Source organism: Rhamphochromis longiceps, linkage group LG22 (assembly GCF_057381845.1).
Source record: "Rhamphochromis longiceps isolate RC_006_pf linkage group LG22, R_longiceps_female_GT1.1, whole genome shotgun sequence".
NCBI classification, from domain to species: Eukaryota; Metazoa; Chordata; class Actinopteri; order Cichliformes; family Cichlidae; genus Rhamphochromis; species Rhamphochromis longiceps.
Window position 1 is genome coordinate 27,128,133 of NC_140577.1, and position 17,281 is coordinate 27,145,413.

General features: G+C 45.1%; 1 protein-coding gene across 2 annotated transcripts in view; it reads left to right on the forward strand.

Moving 5' to 3' along the window:
* Positions 1–15,659, forward strand: part of hivep3a (HIVEP zinc finger 3a) — a 57,276-nt gene extending 41,617 nt beyond the window's left edge. For both annotated transcript variants that reach the window (XM_085396531.1, XM_085396532.1), the window contains 5 exons: positions 284–459; positions 9,080–9,210; positions 9,302–9,376; positions 10,214–10,824; positions 14,425–15,659. In XM_085396531.1, coding sequence (XP_085252657.1) covers positions 284–459; positions 9,080–9,210; positions 9,302–9,376; positions 10,214–10,824; positions 14,425–14,946 — 1,515 coding nt within the window. In that variant the 3' untranslated portion in view covers positions 14,947–15,659. The remainder of the gene's footprint in view (positions 1–283; positions 460–9,079; positions 9,211–9,301; positions 9,377–10,213; positions 10,825–14,424) is intronic.
* The last annotated feature ends 1,622 nt before the right edge of the window (positions 15,660–17,281 follow it).

Below are 17,281 nucleotides of genomic sequence, written 5' to 3' on the forward strand. Positions count from 1 at the left end.
ATCAAAATGTAAGGACTGGTAGGTGATAAGAAGTAGAGCAGACACTGAGACACTCCATATAGGAGGCATAGAAAAGAGTGGGTTAGCTTTCCTTACCATTTTTGTTATAGAATCCAAAACGGGAAATGTCATTTAAAGGGGTCAAAATTTAAACTGTTGAAATGAAGCGTGTGTCTTAACACATGTAATAAAATACATCGTTCAATGAGAATTCCCAATTTTTGTCTCCCTGGGCATGCTGGAGCAGAGTTGGTGAATTTGCCCGTGTCTCTTTCGAGTGTAGGTCTGCAAAAAGCAGTCATGCTACAGAGACTACGAGGGAACAAAGAAAGGACATACATCAGTGGATGACAACAAGTCAAACAGAAAGGAGGAGAAGGAGGAAGAGAAAGAGGACGAGGCAGAGGAGGAAAAGGTCCAGTCATGCTCCAGAAATGAAGTTTGGGTCTCTGAGAGAGGGTGAGTATGATCTCCTGATAATCGCAGCAGTATGTTAGCTAACAGTGTTGGGTTCTGGAATGTGATGTTATACATTACTCAGTACTTTTCTTAAAAGTAAGTAAATATGTAATGTAGTGCATTATCAAAGAAAGTAACTTGTAACTCGTAATGTGCACGTTGTATTACTCTGTATCATGACCTCCAATGTATTGTCTCATATTTACCAGTTAATACTATAAACCTCAGGCTACAGTCTTACATACTGACACAAAGGCTTGTCCTAGTGAGAACACACGCCTGCAATTTTATTTATTTTATTTTTATTTTTTTAACAATATGAACACAAAGCTAAAAACGCAAAGCTGAATTATCACAGTGATTCTACTTTACAAACATGCACAGATGGAAATGGAGGCTGCTACGCTGCAAGCCTGACTGCTCATTACTGCCTTTGTTACCTGTTAAAGTTCAGGGTCTGGCTGCTGGTCTAAGGTTGGCATGTTTCGTGTCTCACTATGGGGGAACGCCTCCTGCGTGACCTCATCAGAAGCTCAAATACCATTACGCCAGCCCTTACAGGCTGGCTAGGTGACGCCCATGTCAGGAGGGGCTAGTGCCTCCCTATATAATAGGCTGGCATAGCGTCAGATGTCATTTAAAAACCTCTTCTTGTTTCTCACAGAAGCCTGTAGACAACTGTGCTATTGGGTGCTAAAGCTAAACTGTCCACAGATTCGAGTGAACAACTCGGTCGCCGGGCGCTTTGTTCCCAGCTTTTCAGTTGTCCACTAGCATACAAGCAGTAGCAATACTGTTCTGTAGCTAGTGCTGGTGCCAAGTAGCAATACTTTCACCCAGGGAAGTAGCAATATTTTCCGAAAGTAGCAACACTTTGCTAACAAAGGTACCTCTAGCTTCACCATCAGGTAGCAATACCCTTCGACGCTAGCAGTTTTACACATTAGGTAGCAATACTTGTAGAAAAGTAGCAACACTTTTCACCCCACGTTAGCGAGGAATAGCAATATTCTCCGCACTCAGTGTCAGTCTCGCTAACGTGCGCAACCCTCTAGCTAACCATGGCTACGACGGCCAACGAAGTTGCAAAGCTCTGTCCTTGCGGCAAGAAGATTTCTGCCTGGGATACACACCCCGTGTGTGCAGCATGCCTGGGTTTATCTCACGCTCAGGCTGCCTTGACACCCGCACAAGACTGTATCCACCGCAAACTACTCCGCCGCAGGCTAGCTCGCCAGGCTAACCTGTCGGGTGGCGACCCTTTGCTGTGTGAGGCTGCTGCGGCGCAAGGAGAAATTGAGGTGCCCGATGATTTGGCCGCAACGCCAGGGGCGAGCTGGGTAGAGGCAGACCTTCAGCCCATCGCGACTGCTTTCCCGTCGCTGGAGGCACACGGAGATCGTGAGTTTTTCCCCGATGTTGGAGTCACCTGGGGAGGAGATGCCAACGAGGACGGAGATGAGTCGGCTGACTCGGAGCTCCTGCTGTCTGACAACGAGGAGGAAGATTCCACCTCCTTGGCTAGCATCAGCTGGGCTGCAAAGCCCTCGGCTACCGGCGAGGTTGAAAAACTGACACCGCCGTCTCCCCTGGATCTCGACATGCAGGACATGTGCAAGCGCGCCGCTGCAAGGCTCAACATCCCGTGGCCCACCGTACAAACAGAGGTTGTAAAGTCTCGTTTTGACGGAAAGAAATTGCCGAAGGCGAAAAAGACGGGCAAGCATGTGTTGCCTGTTTTCCCGGAGCTACTCGATGAGATAGCGGTGACGTGGAAAGCAAAACCTTACAGCGAGAAACACCCCATCGTGGGGAGCTCCCTGCTGGATTGTGAAGGGATGGAGTCTATCGGCCTCCGCCAGATGCCGCAAGTGGAGCCGTTGGTAGCGAGCCATCTTCACCCCGTCTCTGTCCTCATCGGCCCAATCTCCCCCCTCCAAAGCAGACCGCTTCCAGTCTAGCCTTACAGATAAGTGCTACAAGGCAGCGGCTCTGTTAGTAAGAGCCCACAACGCCTCCTCTATGCTAATGGCTTACCAAGCTGAGCTAGAAGACGACATGACAACTAAACCAGATACCACAGTGTGGAAAGAAATCTGTGTTATAACTGACCACGTCCTCCGCCTCCACAAGGTAGCCATACAGGCTACTGGGAGAGCCATGGGCCTCATGGTTCTTCAGGAGCGAGCACGCTGGCTCGGGCTCACCAACCTGACGACCAAGGAGAAAGAGGAACTCCTCGACACCCCTGTCGTGCCTCAAGGTCTCTTCGGTGCGGCTGTTACATCCATGCAGAAGAGATGTGAGGAGAAAAAGAGAGATGATGAGGCTCTGAAACTCTGCCTGCTGAGGAGGGCCCAGCACGCTACCCCAGCGGCACCGCGCCAGTCATTCGCGCAGGCAGCGTCTCGCCCGGTCCCTGCTTTCAGGATTCCCAAAGTGCCTAAGACGCAGGCAGCCCCCCAGGCTGCCGGGGCCCATAAGAATCCATGGACTCGGAAACAGTCTCCCCAGGCCAGACCTCAAGCGGCCCCTCCTCCTCTCCCCGCTGCCGCGATCATGAGGAGGAAGAAGTGGCCAGCCTGACAGCCTCTCCTCTAGGTGGGAGCAAACCCAATTTCTCACCTTCATGGGCTGCCTCTCAGCTCCGTTCCAGAGCAAGTTCAACAGGACATGTTCCAAACAGAGTGCTTAACTCGGGCCGGTGTTCCTGTCACCGGACCCGCCAGAGGGAAAGAGCATTCTGTATTAAAAAAGCCCCGACACGCGCATCCAGGCAGTTTGCCGAGGGCGCTGTCGAGTGTTGGCAAACACATGAAAAAAATCAAATGTGATGATGCAGATGAGCCCGTCACCTCGCTCGCCTGTGACAGAGGTGATGGGACACCGAAACGGCGTATGTTTCGCGCTGCGACCACAAGGGGGTGGAGTGGCCAGTGAACCCTGTGTCTCTCCACATGAAGAGCACCTGCATTCAGTCAGCATGGGTGCTGAGGACATTGGAAAAGGGCTACAGGCTGCAATTCAATGTCGCTCCACCACATTTCAAAGAAATTGTTTACTCTCGTGCTCTGGGTGAGTCTGCCAGTTTTCTCCTGGAGGAAATTTCCACCTTGAGAGACAAAGGAGCTATAAGAGTTGTCCCTCCCGAGGAAATGCACAGCGGATTTTATTCAAGGTATTTCCTTGTGCCAAAGAAAGGGGGGAGGAGGATGAGAGCCATTCTGGATCTCCATGCCCTGAACCGGCATTTAAGGACATACAAGTTCAGGATGTTGACGCACGCCTCGCTGCTACGGTTTGTACGAGCGGGCGACTGGTTCACATCAATTGACCTGAGGGATGCTTATTTCCACATCCCCATATATCCCCCACACCGAAAGTATCTGAGATTTGCTTTCCAGGGGATAGCATACGAGTTTGTAGTCCTGCCTTTTGGTCTCTCACTGAGCCCAAGGGTGTTTGTGAAATGCACCGAGGCAGCAGTGGCCCCGCTCAGGGAAAAGGGCATTCGGGTGGCCACATACATCGATGACTGGCTGGTGGCAGCCCCAACCCGCCAGGGAGTGACTTGTCACACAAATGCTCTCATACACCATCTGGAGAGTTTGGGTTTCCAGATAAACGTGGAAAAGAGCACATTGACGCCAACTCAATGCATTACTTTCATAGGGCTCAGCCTAGACTCCCTCCGGGTGAGGGCTTTTCTGTCCCCAGAGAGAACAGCGGCCATACGGTCATCCCTAGCACTGTTTCGCAGAGGCAACACAGTGACCCTCAAACAGTGCCAGAGGCTGCTCGGTCTGATGGCTTCTTCTCTAGTGGCGATAACACTGGGAGGCCTGCACATGAGAGGCTTTCAGTGCTGGGTGGGCTCGCGGGGACTGGACCCTCACCGAGACTGCCACCGTCGCGTGAGAGTCTCTGCAGACTGTTCGCTCGCTCTCCGCGAGTGGAAGAAGCCAGGTTTCTTGTCTCAGGGTGTTGCCATGGGGGCAGTTTCAGCCAGGAAGGTGATTTCCACAGATGCCTCTCTTTCAGGCTGGGGGGCCACCCATGAAGGCAGAACAGTGAATGGGGAATGGGGCCCTCACATGCGCTCCACCCACATAAACTGTCTGGAACTGCTGGCGGTTCACCTGTTGCTAAAACACTTTCTCCCTTGGCTGAGAGGTCATCATGTTTTAGTGAGGTCGGACAATTCCACCGTTGTGGCCTACATCAACAGACGGGGGTCTGGGGTCCCCCAAGTTACATACACTGGCACACAGACTGATAGTCTGGAGCAGTGTCCACCTGCTGTCGCTGAGAGCAACTCACGTGCCGGGAATCTTGAACTTTGGAGCAGATCTTCTCTCCAGGGGCAACCCACTGTATGGGGACTGGAAGCTTCACCCAGAGGTGGTGAAGCAGATCTGGCTGCGATCTCTGCCATCAAGGTGTATTTGGCAGCAATTTCGGCCTGCCATATTGGTTTTGAGGGGAAGACTGTTGGCCAGCATCCCTTAATATGCCGTTTCATGAAGGGTGCACGGCGTAAATTGCCTACATCTAGGCCGTTGGCTCCATCGTGGGACCTTCCCACAGTATTAGCTGCGCTCTCCTGTTGCCCATTTTAACCCCTGGAACAGGTTGAGTTAAAATTTCTGTCCTTGAAGACGGCTCTATTAATTGCTTTAGCTTCTGCTAAACGCGTAGGAGAGATCCACGCTCTCTCAGTGCATCAGTCATGCATTCAGTTCTCTTCGGATAATACGAGGGTCAGTATGCGGCTCAACCCTGCCTTTGTTCCGAAGGTTATCGGCACATTTTCCCCTGTAGAACTGCCGGCCTTTTGCCCACCGCCTTCCTCCTCAGAGGAGCGACAGCGGCTGCATAACTTGTGTCCAGTCCGTGCTCTGCGCATTTACATGGACCGAACCCAGAGTGTCAGACAAAGTGACCAGCTGTTCGTGTCCTGGGCTAAACCACATATGGGAAAGCCTGTGTCTAAACAGCGCCTCTCCCATTGGATAGTAGGAGCAATTGCCCTGGCCTATACTAGCAGGGGCCTTCAGCCTCCTGCTGGCTTGCGTGCGCATTGCACTAGAGGTCTGGCAACCTCATGGGCTCTCTTTAGGGGAGTTTCTATTCAAGAGGTGTGTGCAGCTGCATGCTGGACCTCACCTCATACATTTGCTAGGTTTTACAGGTTAGATGTGACGGCACCTAGCCTAGTGCATTCAGTCCTCAGTGCAGGTTCTTCCCGGGTGGGGGCTTCTCCCCTGTGAAGTGCTGTTGGGGACAGTTGTCTTCTTAACAGGCATGTCTGGCAATCCGGGAGTCAGTATTTCTCCCATAGTGAGACACGAAACGAATGCTATGAAAGAGAACTTAAGGTTATGTATATAACCCCGGTTCTCTGAGTAGCATGAGTGAGTGTCTCACCATCACCTCTGTCACAGGCGAGCGAGGTGACGGGCTCATCTGCATCATCACATTTGATTTTTTTCATGTGTTTGCCTTGCTATGGAAGCAAGGAAGAGGTGGGCTCGTTTTGAATGACATCTGATGCTATGTCAGCCTATTATATAGGGAGGAACTAGCCCCTCCTGACATAGGCATCACCTAGCCAGTCTGTAAGGGCTGGCATAATGGTATTTGAGCTTCTGATGAGGTCACGCAGGAGGCGTTCCCCCATAGTGAGACACTCACTCATACTACTCAGAGAACCGGGGTTATATACATAACCATAAGATTTTTGTAACACAAGTAAGATTATCCAGCATTGTTAGGTAATAATGATACATTGTTTTTATTTATATTGTAATGCTCTGCATTACTTACAGCGCAGAAAGCATGTGTCACATTCTGTTCTGTGTTCTGGAAACTGTTGTCGTCCGTTACGTTGGACAGGCTAAGGGTTGGCTGTCTGCACCAGCAGAGTCCATCTGTTGAAGGCCTGAAGCCAGGAAACTACCTAGCTTCCTCTGCTCCTGCAGAGATTCATTTACACCAGCCATCAGAGCCATTCACATAGAGCAGCAGTACATTGTTGGCTGTGTGTATTGGTGTAACACGGACATTGTGTACAGACATGGCATTAGTCATTAAAGAAAATCTGCTGTACAGACAGAATGGAAAATGGACAAATGCTATACAAAAAAAAAGAGCTTGGGCCTGGGAATATGCTGAGGAAACATGAAACAAAGGCTCTGAAAATGTTTTCATTTGCTGATAGTTTGGAAACTGTTTCCTGTAGATTTATGGGTATAATGCTTTTTTGTAAAAGCATTCCCAAAAACATAATAATATTAAGATGAGTCAAATATTGACTATATTTTGTTTTATTAACCCGCTGAGGTTCAAGTCCTTATTTGTGATAATCCTAACCCTATTTTGGAGGAGAGCAAAATGGGTATTTTGGTTAAAACCCTTTAGCAACCCTTTAGCCATTCTGAAAAATAATTTCTCAAAACAGCTTGCAGATTAACCCTGTGAGGTCTAACTCATTGGTGATGACCTCACACTTAAAGTTAACCTTTACCCTAACTCTAGAAAATCGGAATATGATTTTTTTTTTCTCCTGTATTTATATTGTTCTTTCAAGTCTTTGCAATAATGGAACAAAGAAATAATTCTTAAGATTACTCTAAAAGAGACTTATCAAAATGAGGGGGTAGGCTTATCGACAATTATTACTTAGACCAACAGCCCCCAACCTTTTTTTGCACCAGTTTATGTCCGACAATATTTTCATGGACTGGCCTTTAAGGTGTCGTGGATAAATACAACAAAATAAAACCAGTACCGGTACCAAAAGAAGATGTATTCATAACACACTGGGAAAGACCCAGGGAAACAGAGTTAACGATTAAAAAAATAACAATAAAAACCCTGAAAACCATAAATTTCACACCTGAGCCTCAAGGCCCAGGGATTGGGGACCGCTGACTTAGACCCCAGAAGAACCTTCTAGCCCAGACTTGGCCTGTCAGACCTAGCAGAGGTTGGCCAGGCTATTTGGTTGAATGAGCTTATTATTTCTTAACCTGTAACCTAATGTTTGCCACTCGACTGACTTGCATCTTACTCATGGCAGGAAGACACATTTGATTAGCTGTCAGGGCATTTAATCAATCTTCCAACCTTCATTTTAAATACTGTTCTAAATCAGCGTGAAACACAGTATATTAAAGGATCATTTAAATGCAAGTAACCATAGTAAAAATAGCTGTGCTTAATGATGTGTAACAGATATGAAGTACACACAGTAATTACTTAAAACTGAATAATAAGCTGTGATGTGAACACAGTGTTATCCTTTGGCAGGATTGGCACAAAGACAGTAAAACACCTCAAAGTGCCCCAATCCCAGCAAATCAGTGGAGGAACTACCTCCGATTTACCCAAATTTGGCAAGAGTCACTGTTCATGTTAAAAAGAAAAGAAAACAAGATGAGCAATGGCTAACACTCATTCTGAAACTAACATATCATTTGAACAGATGTAAGTAGGCACAGTCCGTTCTACTATTCTTATGTAGCACACACTCATCTCCTCAGATTCATTTGCAGGGAGGTTAAGCCAGACATGCTCAGTAATTTTGATACCTATCAGAAATAAACACTGCTGTGATGTGATAAGGGGAGTGCAGAGAGGTGCCATCTGTGTGTCTCTTTTTTGGTTCAGGAGTGTGTCTGCGAACAAATCCCTGTTGTGACTCATGTTGACGCTCATCGCAGCCTTCCTAAAAAGAGTGAGTCATCCTCACGCCCGCCCGCTTTCTGCTTTCTCCGTCTGCTCTGTCTGTCTGAGGAACATAAAGACACAACGGAGGCAGCAAGCTAGTGGGATGTTGCCATTTTTTCCTTTCTTTTTTTTGAAGTGGGGAAAGCCAAGGGCTCTAGGTTCAAATCTTGAGTGGGAACGGGTGTTACATGAAATTTATACCTGCCGAGTACAGTATAGAGGTACGAAGGCAAAGTGTTTCTCTTTCATTAACTTGGAAGTTTTCCGACACTGTAAAAGCAACCATTTATGATACCTGCTGAGTTTATCCAGCCACACAGCCTGTGGTGAAAATAGAAGAGAAAAACAGCCAATTATAACCAGAACCATTGTTTGTCATAGGAATGTGTTTTTATTTTCAGTGTTTTTTCACGTTTATTTGGAGCAGCTGCTGGTTTGGGCGAGGGTTTCCCTCCCTCTTGTGCCTGTTTTTATTGGCTGCGCTTTCAGCAAACCTCTGGACCTGAAGCCGCATCGAAAGCTCCCTCTTGTTTGGGCTTGGTGGTTGTGTTAGCTGTGAAGGGTGGGAGGCGGAGGGGGCTGGTTTTTGGCTTATGAAAGCTTCTCTGTTGAAGCTGAAGTAGGTGCCTCACTGAAGGAAGTCTAAGTGAAGTGGTGTGGACCCCAAGCCCAGCCGCCACAGTTTGAAATTCCCATGTTGTAAAGGCCAGCACCAGACATTACACTTACATTGGATAAATGCAGTCACTAACAGGTGCTGAAGGGCCCCCAGCCTGGCTGTCAGCTCCTGTTACATTCATATTGATTGCTGCTATCATCCTGAGCTGACTGACAAGGAAACACCCTGAGTACCAGACTGAAACCTCTTTCTCTCTCTTTACATTTGCAGATCAAATAAGAGGTATGATGACGCACATGGTGGAGTTGGAGAAAAGTGCCAGTGTGACGATACTACAGTAATCACCAAGGAATCACCATCATTTAACTACAGTTTCTGTGAAACCGCATTCAAAGCTACAGGTAATGACAGGCAATAAAATGTTTTTTCATTTTAAGTTTCTTGTATGTGTTCTCTGTGCATCAACAGTGAGTGGCTCTTTTTTATTTCCAGGGAGTCTTACTGAACACCTGATATCTAAGGGACATGGAAAGGAAACCTGCTGTTATCCAGGGAACACACATGAAGGTACAACTTGTTTTTGGCTAAAAATAAATGCAGTAATTGCTTTGTAAATTACATGCCCTGTGCTCCTTTTTCTCTTCTTTTTTGTCCTATGCTTACCACATTAGCATTATTAGCACTATTCTTACTGTGTTAAATGTCTGCTTCTAACTCCTTATTATGTACACATTTTATCAAATGTCAAACCTCTTTAGATAAATGGAATATGGAACAAGAGGCCAGGCCAGCATTTCGCCTTTAATTTAACATAGTGACCCGCTCTACAAATTCCTTCAAGATGCAGAATTCGATAAAAATGAATAGAAAAATCCTAAGATGAAAGTTTCTACTGCGTTTGAGTCATTTATGTTCATGCTAGTTTCTCTCAGAATTTCTCAGGCTATGGGTTTTTCGTGGTATCGTAGCAGATGAGGGAAAGGTGGCATTGAGTTATTTAGATAAATGAAACTGAGTTTATTAAGATCTGCAAGACTGAGTTTTCAGTTCTAGAAAAGCTGATCAGAATAAGTTCAATCGACTATTTTTCACTTAGAGTTAAGCGTGTGTGTGTGATGAGTGAGTAATAAGTTACTGTTAATAGTAAGAGTTAAGTAATAGTAACTGTTTTACATGTTACTCAGAAAATGCATTGCAGCCTTTGAAGTCTTGAATGAATGTAAAGTTTTGTAGGAAATTGAAATATAAGCTTTCATAAACTCTCTACATGTTGACATCTACATGTCAAATTTGAAATAATCTAAATAAAGTTCTTGATGTTTTGCCTTACTAATGTAAGAAAAATTTGAAAAAAATTTAAATATAAAATTAATTTAAAATAAACCTTTTTTTCTGTCCTTAAAGTCTGCAAAATCTCATCATGTCAGCCAAATCAACAAAAAGGTCATCAGTGCTCTGGTGCTGGGAAAAGTGGAGATCAAGGAGATCCAAACACCAAGGACAAGTATGACGGGCATAACAAAGACAGCCGGTCCACAGCGGCTGAAGGCTCTGACACTAACAGAGAGAAGGTTCATCCAGCACATCAGCTGGGGGAGTCTGAAGGCAGCTCATCCTTTCCGATTACCTCCAGGGATTCCACCCAGAAAAGCTCAGCCAGTGCCAGAAGGGCGTTGTTTGCCCGCAGACGCCTCGACGCTTCAACGTTAGCATCCTCTGGAGGTCCTCATTCTCCAAGTAGTCAAATCCTGACTCCACAAATTGAGCTTTCTCCATCTCGTAACCCATCACCCAGGCCTTGCCAGTCCCCTGCTCCTCCTTCATCCCTCTCCCCATCCAGTTGTCATGTCTCCACCGCCTCACAGAGACCAATCTCCCCTGTTAGAGGCCTCTCTCCTATAATAGTGCAGTCTCAGGGGTCGCATTCCTATGGGTTTCTGGGCTCCCTGGCTGACACCTCTGCTCACTGTCAAGCCCATATTCATCCAAGGGAACAAGCATCTACGGCAAGGCTGGTGAGTGACTTCAAAACATTTTTTGAGTGTTCTTCATAACGATTTAATTTTTTTGTTTTTGTATACTTAAGTCAGAATTTTGCTGCGTGTATAATTACCACTGGCCAAAAGGTGGCTTTTCTTCAAACCGTGTCACTCACCTGTGACTTGATCCAACTCTATTAGTTTAGCCTAAAGTTTTTAAATAAATCAGGTTCCAGCTCACAAAGCCAATCTTGTGTGGTTCAGCTAAATTCCAGCAAGTCAACATTTAGAATAAATATAGATAGGCTGGTACATATGAGGTTATTTTAAAGTCACATTTATTGGAAAGGTAAGGAAAGGCAGCTCTCTTGTTTTATATCAGACAAAGCAACCATGCAGCTCCTAGCCCTAAAATAATGCAGGAGAGCTCCCAAATAGACACATGTTTTCCCTGGGTAACCAGGGGAAAAAGGAAAAGCAGGCCAATCACTAAATTCTGAAGATTGGAACCACATGTCAACAACAAAAATAGCGTGGGTGAGTATCTCGGCTCACCCTAATTAAAAACTGATAAGCAAAAAGTATACACCAAACATGTTATGGTGAAACTTCACCACATACCCCTCACACTAATGTGGGTCCCAGAGGAGCAGGTACTGATTCACATTCACGACAGAGTGACCTCTTGTGTTTGCATATACAGGGATCAGATATAACTTCATGACAAACCTGCCTAATATTGTGTTGGTCCCCATTTGGCTGCCCAAAGAGCCCTGACCTGTTGAGGCATGGATCCTTTAAGTCTTGTAAGTTGTGAGGTGTGGTCTTCATGATTCGGTCTTATTTGTCCAGCACATCCCAGAGATGCTCAATTGGATTGAGAACTGGGGAATTTGGAGGCCAAATCAACACCTTAAAGTCATTGTTGTGCTCCTCAAACCATTCCTGAACCACTGTTGCTTTGTGGCAGGGCACAATATCCTGCTGAAAGAGGTCACAGCCATCAGGGAACACAGCTTCCATGAAAGCGTGTACGTGATTTTCAACAGATGGTATGTACAAAGTAACATCCTCATGGATGGCAGGGACCCATGGTTTCCCAGCAAAGCATTGCCCAAAGCATCACACTCCCACTGGCTTGCCTTCTTCCCATTGTACATCCTGATTACCAGGTGTTTCCCAGGGTAAAAGCAATGTAAAAGAAAATGTGATTCACCAGACCAGGACACTTTATTCCATTGTTCCATGGTCCAATTCTGATGCTCATGTGCCCATTGTTGGCACTTTTGTTGGTGGACAGGGGTCAGCATGGTCCCCCTGACTGGTCTGTGTCTATGCAGCCCCATACACAACAAACTGTGATGCTCGGTTCTGACACTTTTCTATCAGAACCAGCGTCAACTTTTTCAGCAGTTTGAGCTACAGTAGCTCGTCTGTTCGATTGTACCTACTGTACCTGTAAATGTTTTTTTTAATAACCACACTGACTAGGAGACACTACACAGCAGTACAGCACTTGAGCAAGCACGCTTCAAGTAGACTTCAACTGGATTCGAAAAAGTCTAACAGTAATGTTTCCTAAGCTTTCCATGTTGGAAAATGGGACATTTCAAACAAGGAGGAAAAAAATATCCATCCATCCATTCGTCTATTTTCTTCCACTTATATGTGGCCAGGTTGCGGGGGCAGCAGCATAAGCAGAGAAGTCCAGACCTCCCTCTCCCCGTACTCCAGCCACAGCACCAACCTTTCTGTTGATCTCGCACTCCCCTCTCCCCTAACTCATAAACAAGACCCCAAGATACTTAAATTCCTCCACTTCAGGCATTCCCTGACCCGGAGTGGGAACTCCATCCTTTTTCACTTGAGGACCTTAACCTGAAAGTTGGAGGTGCTGATTCTCATTCCTGCCGCTTCACATTTGGCTGTGATCCACTCCAGGGCGAGTTGGAGGCCACCACCTGATGAAGCCAAGAGAACCACATTATCTGCAAAAAGCAGAGACGAGATACTGAGGCCACGCAAGTGGAAGCCTTCCATCACTATGCCTAGAAATTCTGTCCGTAAAAATTATGAACAGAATCAGTGACAAAGGGCAGCCCTGGTGGAGTCCAACGGTCAACCTTACTGGACCAACCCTTGAATATCCTCAGGAGGCTAAAGAGCTGGTCTAGTGTTCCACAACTGGCATGAAAGCGGCAGGTTCCTCCTGAATCAGCTAATGGACGGACCCTGGCATAGATTTTCCAGTCCAGAGTATCCAGAACATATGGCCGCAGATCTGATGATACGATCACAATCATCATCGACCTGCAGCCTGCGATGTCCTGGTGCCACTTGCACTCATGGACACCCTTATGTTGGAACATGGAGTTTGTTATGGATGAACTATGGTTTGCGCAGAAGTCCAGTAACAGAGCACCATTCGGGTTCAGATCTGGCAGGCTGTTCCTCCCAATCTCGCGCTTCCGGGTCTCACTGTTGTTGCCCACATGACCGTTCCCAGTAAGACGAGAAAGTCCCCAGGTGGAGCACCCTCAAGAAGTCAGGGACTCCAGGAAGGCCAGGTACTCTGAACTGTCGTTCAGTGAATAGACATAGACGACAGTGAGGACCCGTTCCCCGACCCAGGGAACAAACCCTTTCATCCACCAGGGAAGAACTCCAACATACTGGCAACAAGCCGAGAGGATACTAAGATACCCATCCCAGCCTCTCACCAAGGGCAACTCCAGACTGAGACATAGTACAACCCCTCTCCAGGAGACTGGTTCAAGATCCCAAGCTGTACATTAAGCTGAGTCCGACTCAATGCACAGACTCAACCTCACGTTGAGTCTCACGTTCAGGCTCCTTCCCCACCAGAGAAATTATGTTCTATGTCTCAATCTCTAGTCTCGGCAGCCATGGATCGGTCCACCAGGGTCACCACCCATGGCTGCTGCCCAGCACGCACTGTACCCAACCCCTACGGCGCCTCCTGCATTCTGGGCCTACAAGAGGGTGGGCCAAGGTCCCTTTTTCAGGCCGTGCCTGGCCGAGTCCCATGGACTAAGGCCTGACCACCAGGCGCTCGCCTTTGGGCACCTTCCCAGGCCTTGCTTCAGTACAGGGACCTGCTAATCCTATCCCATGCAGGGTCAACTGTTCCCTGGATCTTCAGCTCATAGGGTTTTTTCAATCACTCTGTCTGGTCCCTCAGGACAAATTTGCCATGGGAGACCCTAACAGGGGGCAAAAGCCCCCCCACAACATAGGCCACGGGATGCACAAACCCTTTCACTCTTTGACAGCGGCGATATTCAGTCTGCCATGATTCTTTTCATTATTTATTATTCCACTTTAGAGCAGAACTACTATTTGTGTCCAAAAGCTGGGACACTGTAAAAATCAGTTTGAGGAAAATAAAAGGTGGGGGGGACCTCTATGCAGTGATTGGCAAATCATTTAATCGTAATTTCAACCCTATATCCTATAGATGGCCATATCAAAATGAAACAGATATTTTTATAGCTTTTTAAAAAAGATATCTTGTCAAAATACAGAAAATGAACTGAGACAGAAACAGTTTCTAAAAATTGTAGGTGAATTTACCACCAGCAGAGCCACTGAAATTTCAGTTTGTTTTTGTTGTAGTGTGTAGATGAGGTTGGACTGACCCACATCCCCTCGCATTCCATGCGTCCTCGTGGAGCCCACAACCTTCTGAGTCACCTTCCTCTGCACTCGCAGCAGCCAAGCAGAGCCCCAAGCATGCTGATTCCAATTGGGGGGATTCACATGATTCCGCCCAGGTCCCCCCTGCAAATGTACAGCTTCCTGAGCAGCACGACTGCTAACACCTCAGGGGCATCCATGAAACTGAGCGAGGCTCCAAATGGAAGGCTCGCTCTGCCACATCGCAAGGACGTTCTTAAAGAGATGCCGCTGAGCAGCCAAGCCAGCCTACCGAACCCTGAGGCGACAGGACAAATGCCTGCAGGTGTCCTACCCAACAAAAATAATCAAGGATCCTTCACCATCCAGCAGCCGTCGAGTCCCAGAACAGAGACGAGACACCTGGAGGTGAGCGCAGATGCACCTGTTAGAGAAAGATGTGTTTACCCTGAGAACTCTCAAGGCCAAAAAAAGACTCCTTCCTCCCAGACACAACTCTGATCGGAGGCAGAGTCCGAAGGGACAGTGCAAAAAGACTAAGACCAGCCTGTGGCCAGAAATCACCACACGCTTGTTTTGAGTCTGACGACAAAACGCAAAAGCACTTGAGCACCGCTTCTGAATGACGCTGTTATGTAATTATATTATTAATATATATGGACACTATGTTAGATATGCAGTATGTTTTGTAAATCTTTTTTACCCTTCTTTGATGTCATTGGTGTTTATTTATTTCTGTGCTAATATGCAAATTCTGTACTATATGCAAAAGCAGCTGGAATGAAAATAGACAAAGTTTAAATCAGTTTCCCTATTAACCCTGTTGACAGCTAATATACTATTGCTGTGTTTATGTACTGTATTACCAAAATGGATATAAAAAGGTATCGCAAATATTTATTCACCCAACCAGTATTTTGAAGTGCAATTTTATGTCAAGATTGTGGTTTAATATGTCATTCTTAAAAGCTGTGATTATTATTATTATTATCATTATTATAATAATTATTATTATTAGTCTGATTTTTGTTGTTATTGTTGTTAATTTTGTTTTTAAAGAAGCAAGCTCACGATTAGCTCCTTTTCTGAAATCTCCAGGAAAAGAAGTTTCAGATCCTTTTCGAGTGCACTGACAAATGATTTGATATCCAGTGGAGACCTGTTTCACGTACACGGTAGCTACGGTGCAGTTTTCTTTCATAAATAGATACATGTATTGTTGTGTTGTTGCTTTTTCTACATAATACAATCACTGTCATTTTCATGTTTACCATTAAACTTCTCATTTTTACAGATTTCTATTAAAACTTTTGAAAGTGTGTCTCGTTTTCTATTTATTTTCATTTCAGTTATTTAAGTTTAATAAATCCTGTTGATGTATGGAAATTAATTAAAATCAATGGGATCCTGAAAGAGGTGCAAGATGCCAAAATTACAAAAAAAATAGTGATCCAAACAAAATACAATGGAGTTAAGTTTAATTTATAGGGAATACATTTTTGTTTATGACATGTAAGAGGCTCAGCAAGACTGGTTCTTTCTTGAAATAATGTCAGTAACATTAATTAGCTGCTATGAGGTAAGTCAAGCTTCTGTTTCCCAAATATTTCATGGGACATTATCAACTCTGACGTCTTGCCCATCTTGATCTCTTTAAAAACATTAAATTTTTTTTCGTTTATACCGAGTTTACTTGTTTGTGAGGTGTTTCATCGTATATAAAAAAATGAAAATAAAAAAAGTAGGTATGCTGTGTGCTGTGGGTTTTTACCCCACAGCTGGGCAAGCAGGCATTCAAGACTGTGAATGTGATAACTCAATACATCGGTGCATCGACTAAAATTCTCAGATGAGTGTGAATCCCATGACCAGGAAATCAAGGTCAGAGGTCAAGCCCCCTGAAAATCTTGTGAATGCAATAAATGGAGTGATGTTACCTAGGATTTTCAAATTTATACCATAGGCACATCTATTAGGCGCTAAAGGGCAGCACTGGCCACCGCCAGTACATTCATGCAGTTACCATAAACCTTCACCAAACCTTTACCAAACACCTTCTATTTTCTATCTGTTAACAAAGTGGCTGATTAATCATTTTACTACCACAGCGCTGTTTGCTTGCTGGGAGCCTGACGAAATGATGACTTCTCCGTGGATGTCAGTGCGGGCTCTGTATAAGGACAATGGGTTTCTACTGTAGCTTAGTAAAAAGAAAATACAGTCAAAATTAAAAAAAAAAAAAATGTAGCAGGCAACTCATCTGAAGAGCTTGTTTTCACCAATGGAAGTTGCTATGATTGTTCTAAGTAATTCTTGCAATCCAACAAATGGATCTTAAAAGACTCATTTTTAAGAAAATTGTGTGCTTTAAACAAAACCACATCTTGGGGTCAATAAAACTAAAGTTTAAAAAAAAACCCAGCTACAAGTAGGTGTTAAAAAGTGCTTTTGATCATAGAAATGAAAGACTGAACAATATTATGTACTAAAAACAGTAACTAAATAGTAAAATGGAACTGCTTTCACAAAGTATTTTGTTTTGCGCTGTAACACTGAAACAAAAATTTCCCCTGACAAATACCACCCCTAGTATAAAAATTAAAAAAGCTAAAAGTAAAACCAAAACAAAGAAAAACATTTCCAAACATTAAAAACTGAAATGAGCAAAACTCTGGTAACTAACAGAAACTAAACTTAGTTTAAAAAAAAAAAATCAAAGTAGAAATAAAAACTAATTAGAAGGTTTTTGTTTGTTTGTTTTTTAAACTATAATCTTGCCAAAATAGTCTGTGGATTGATTTTAATAATGTTGCTGTTGATATTTTCCAAATGTCAT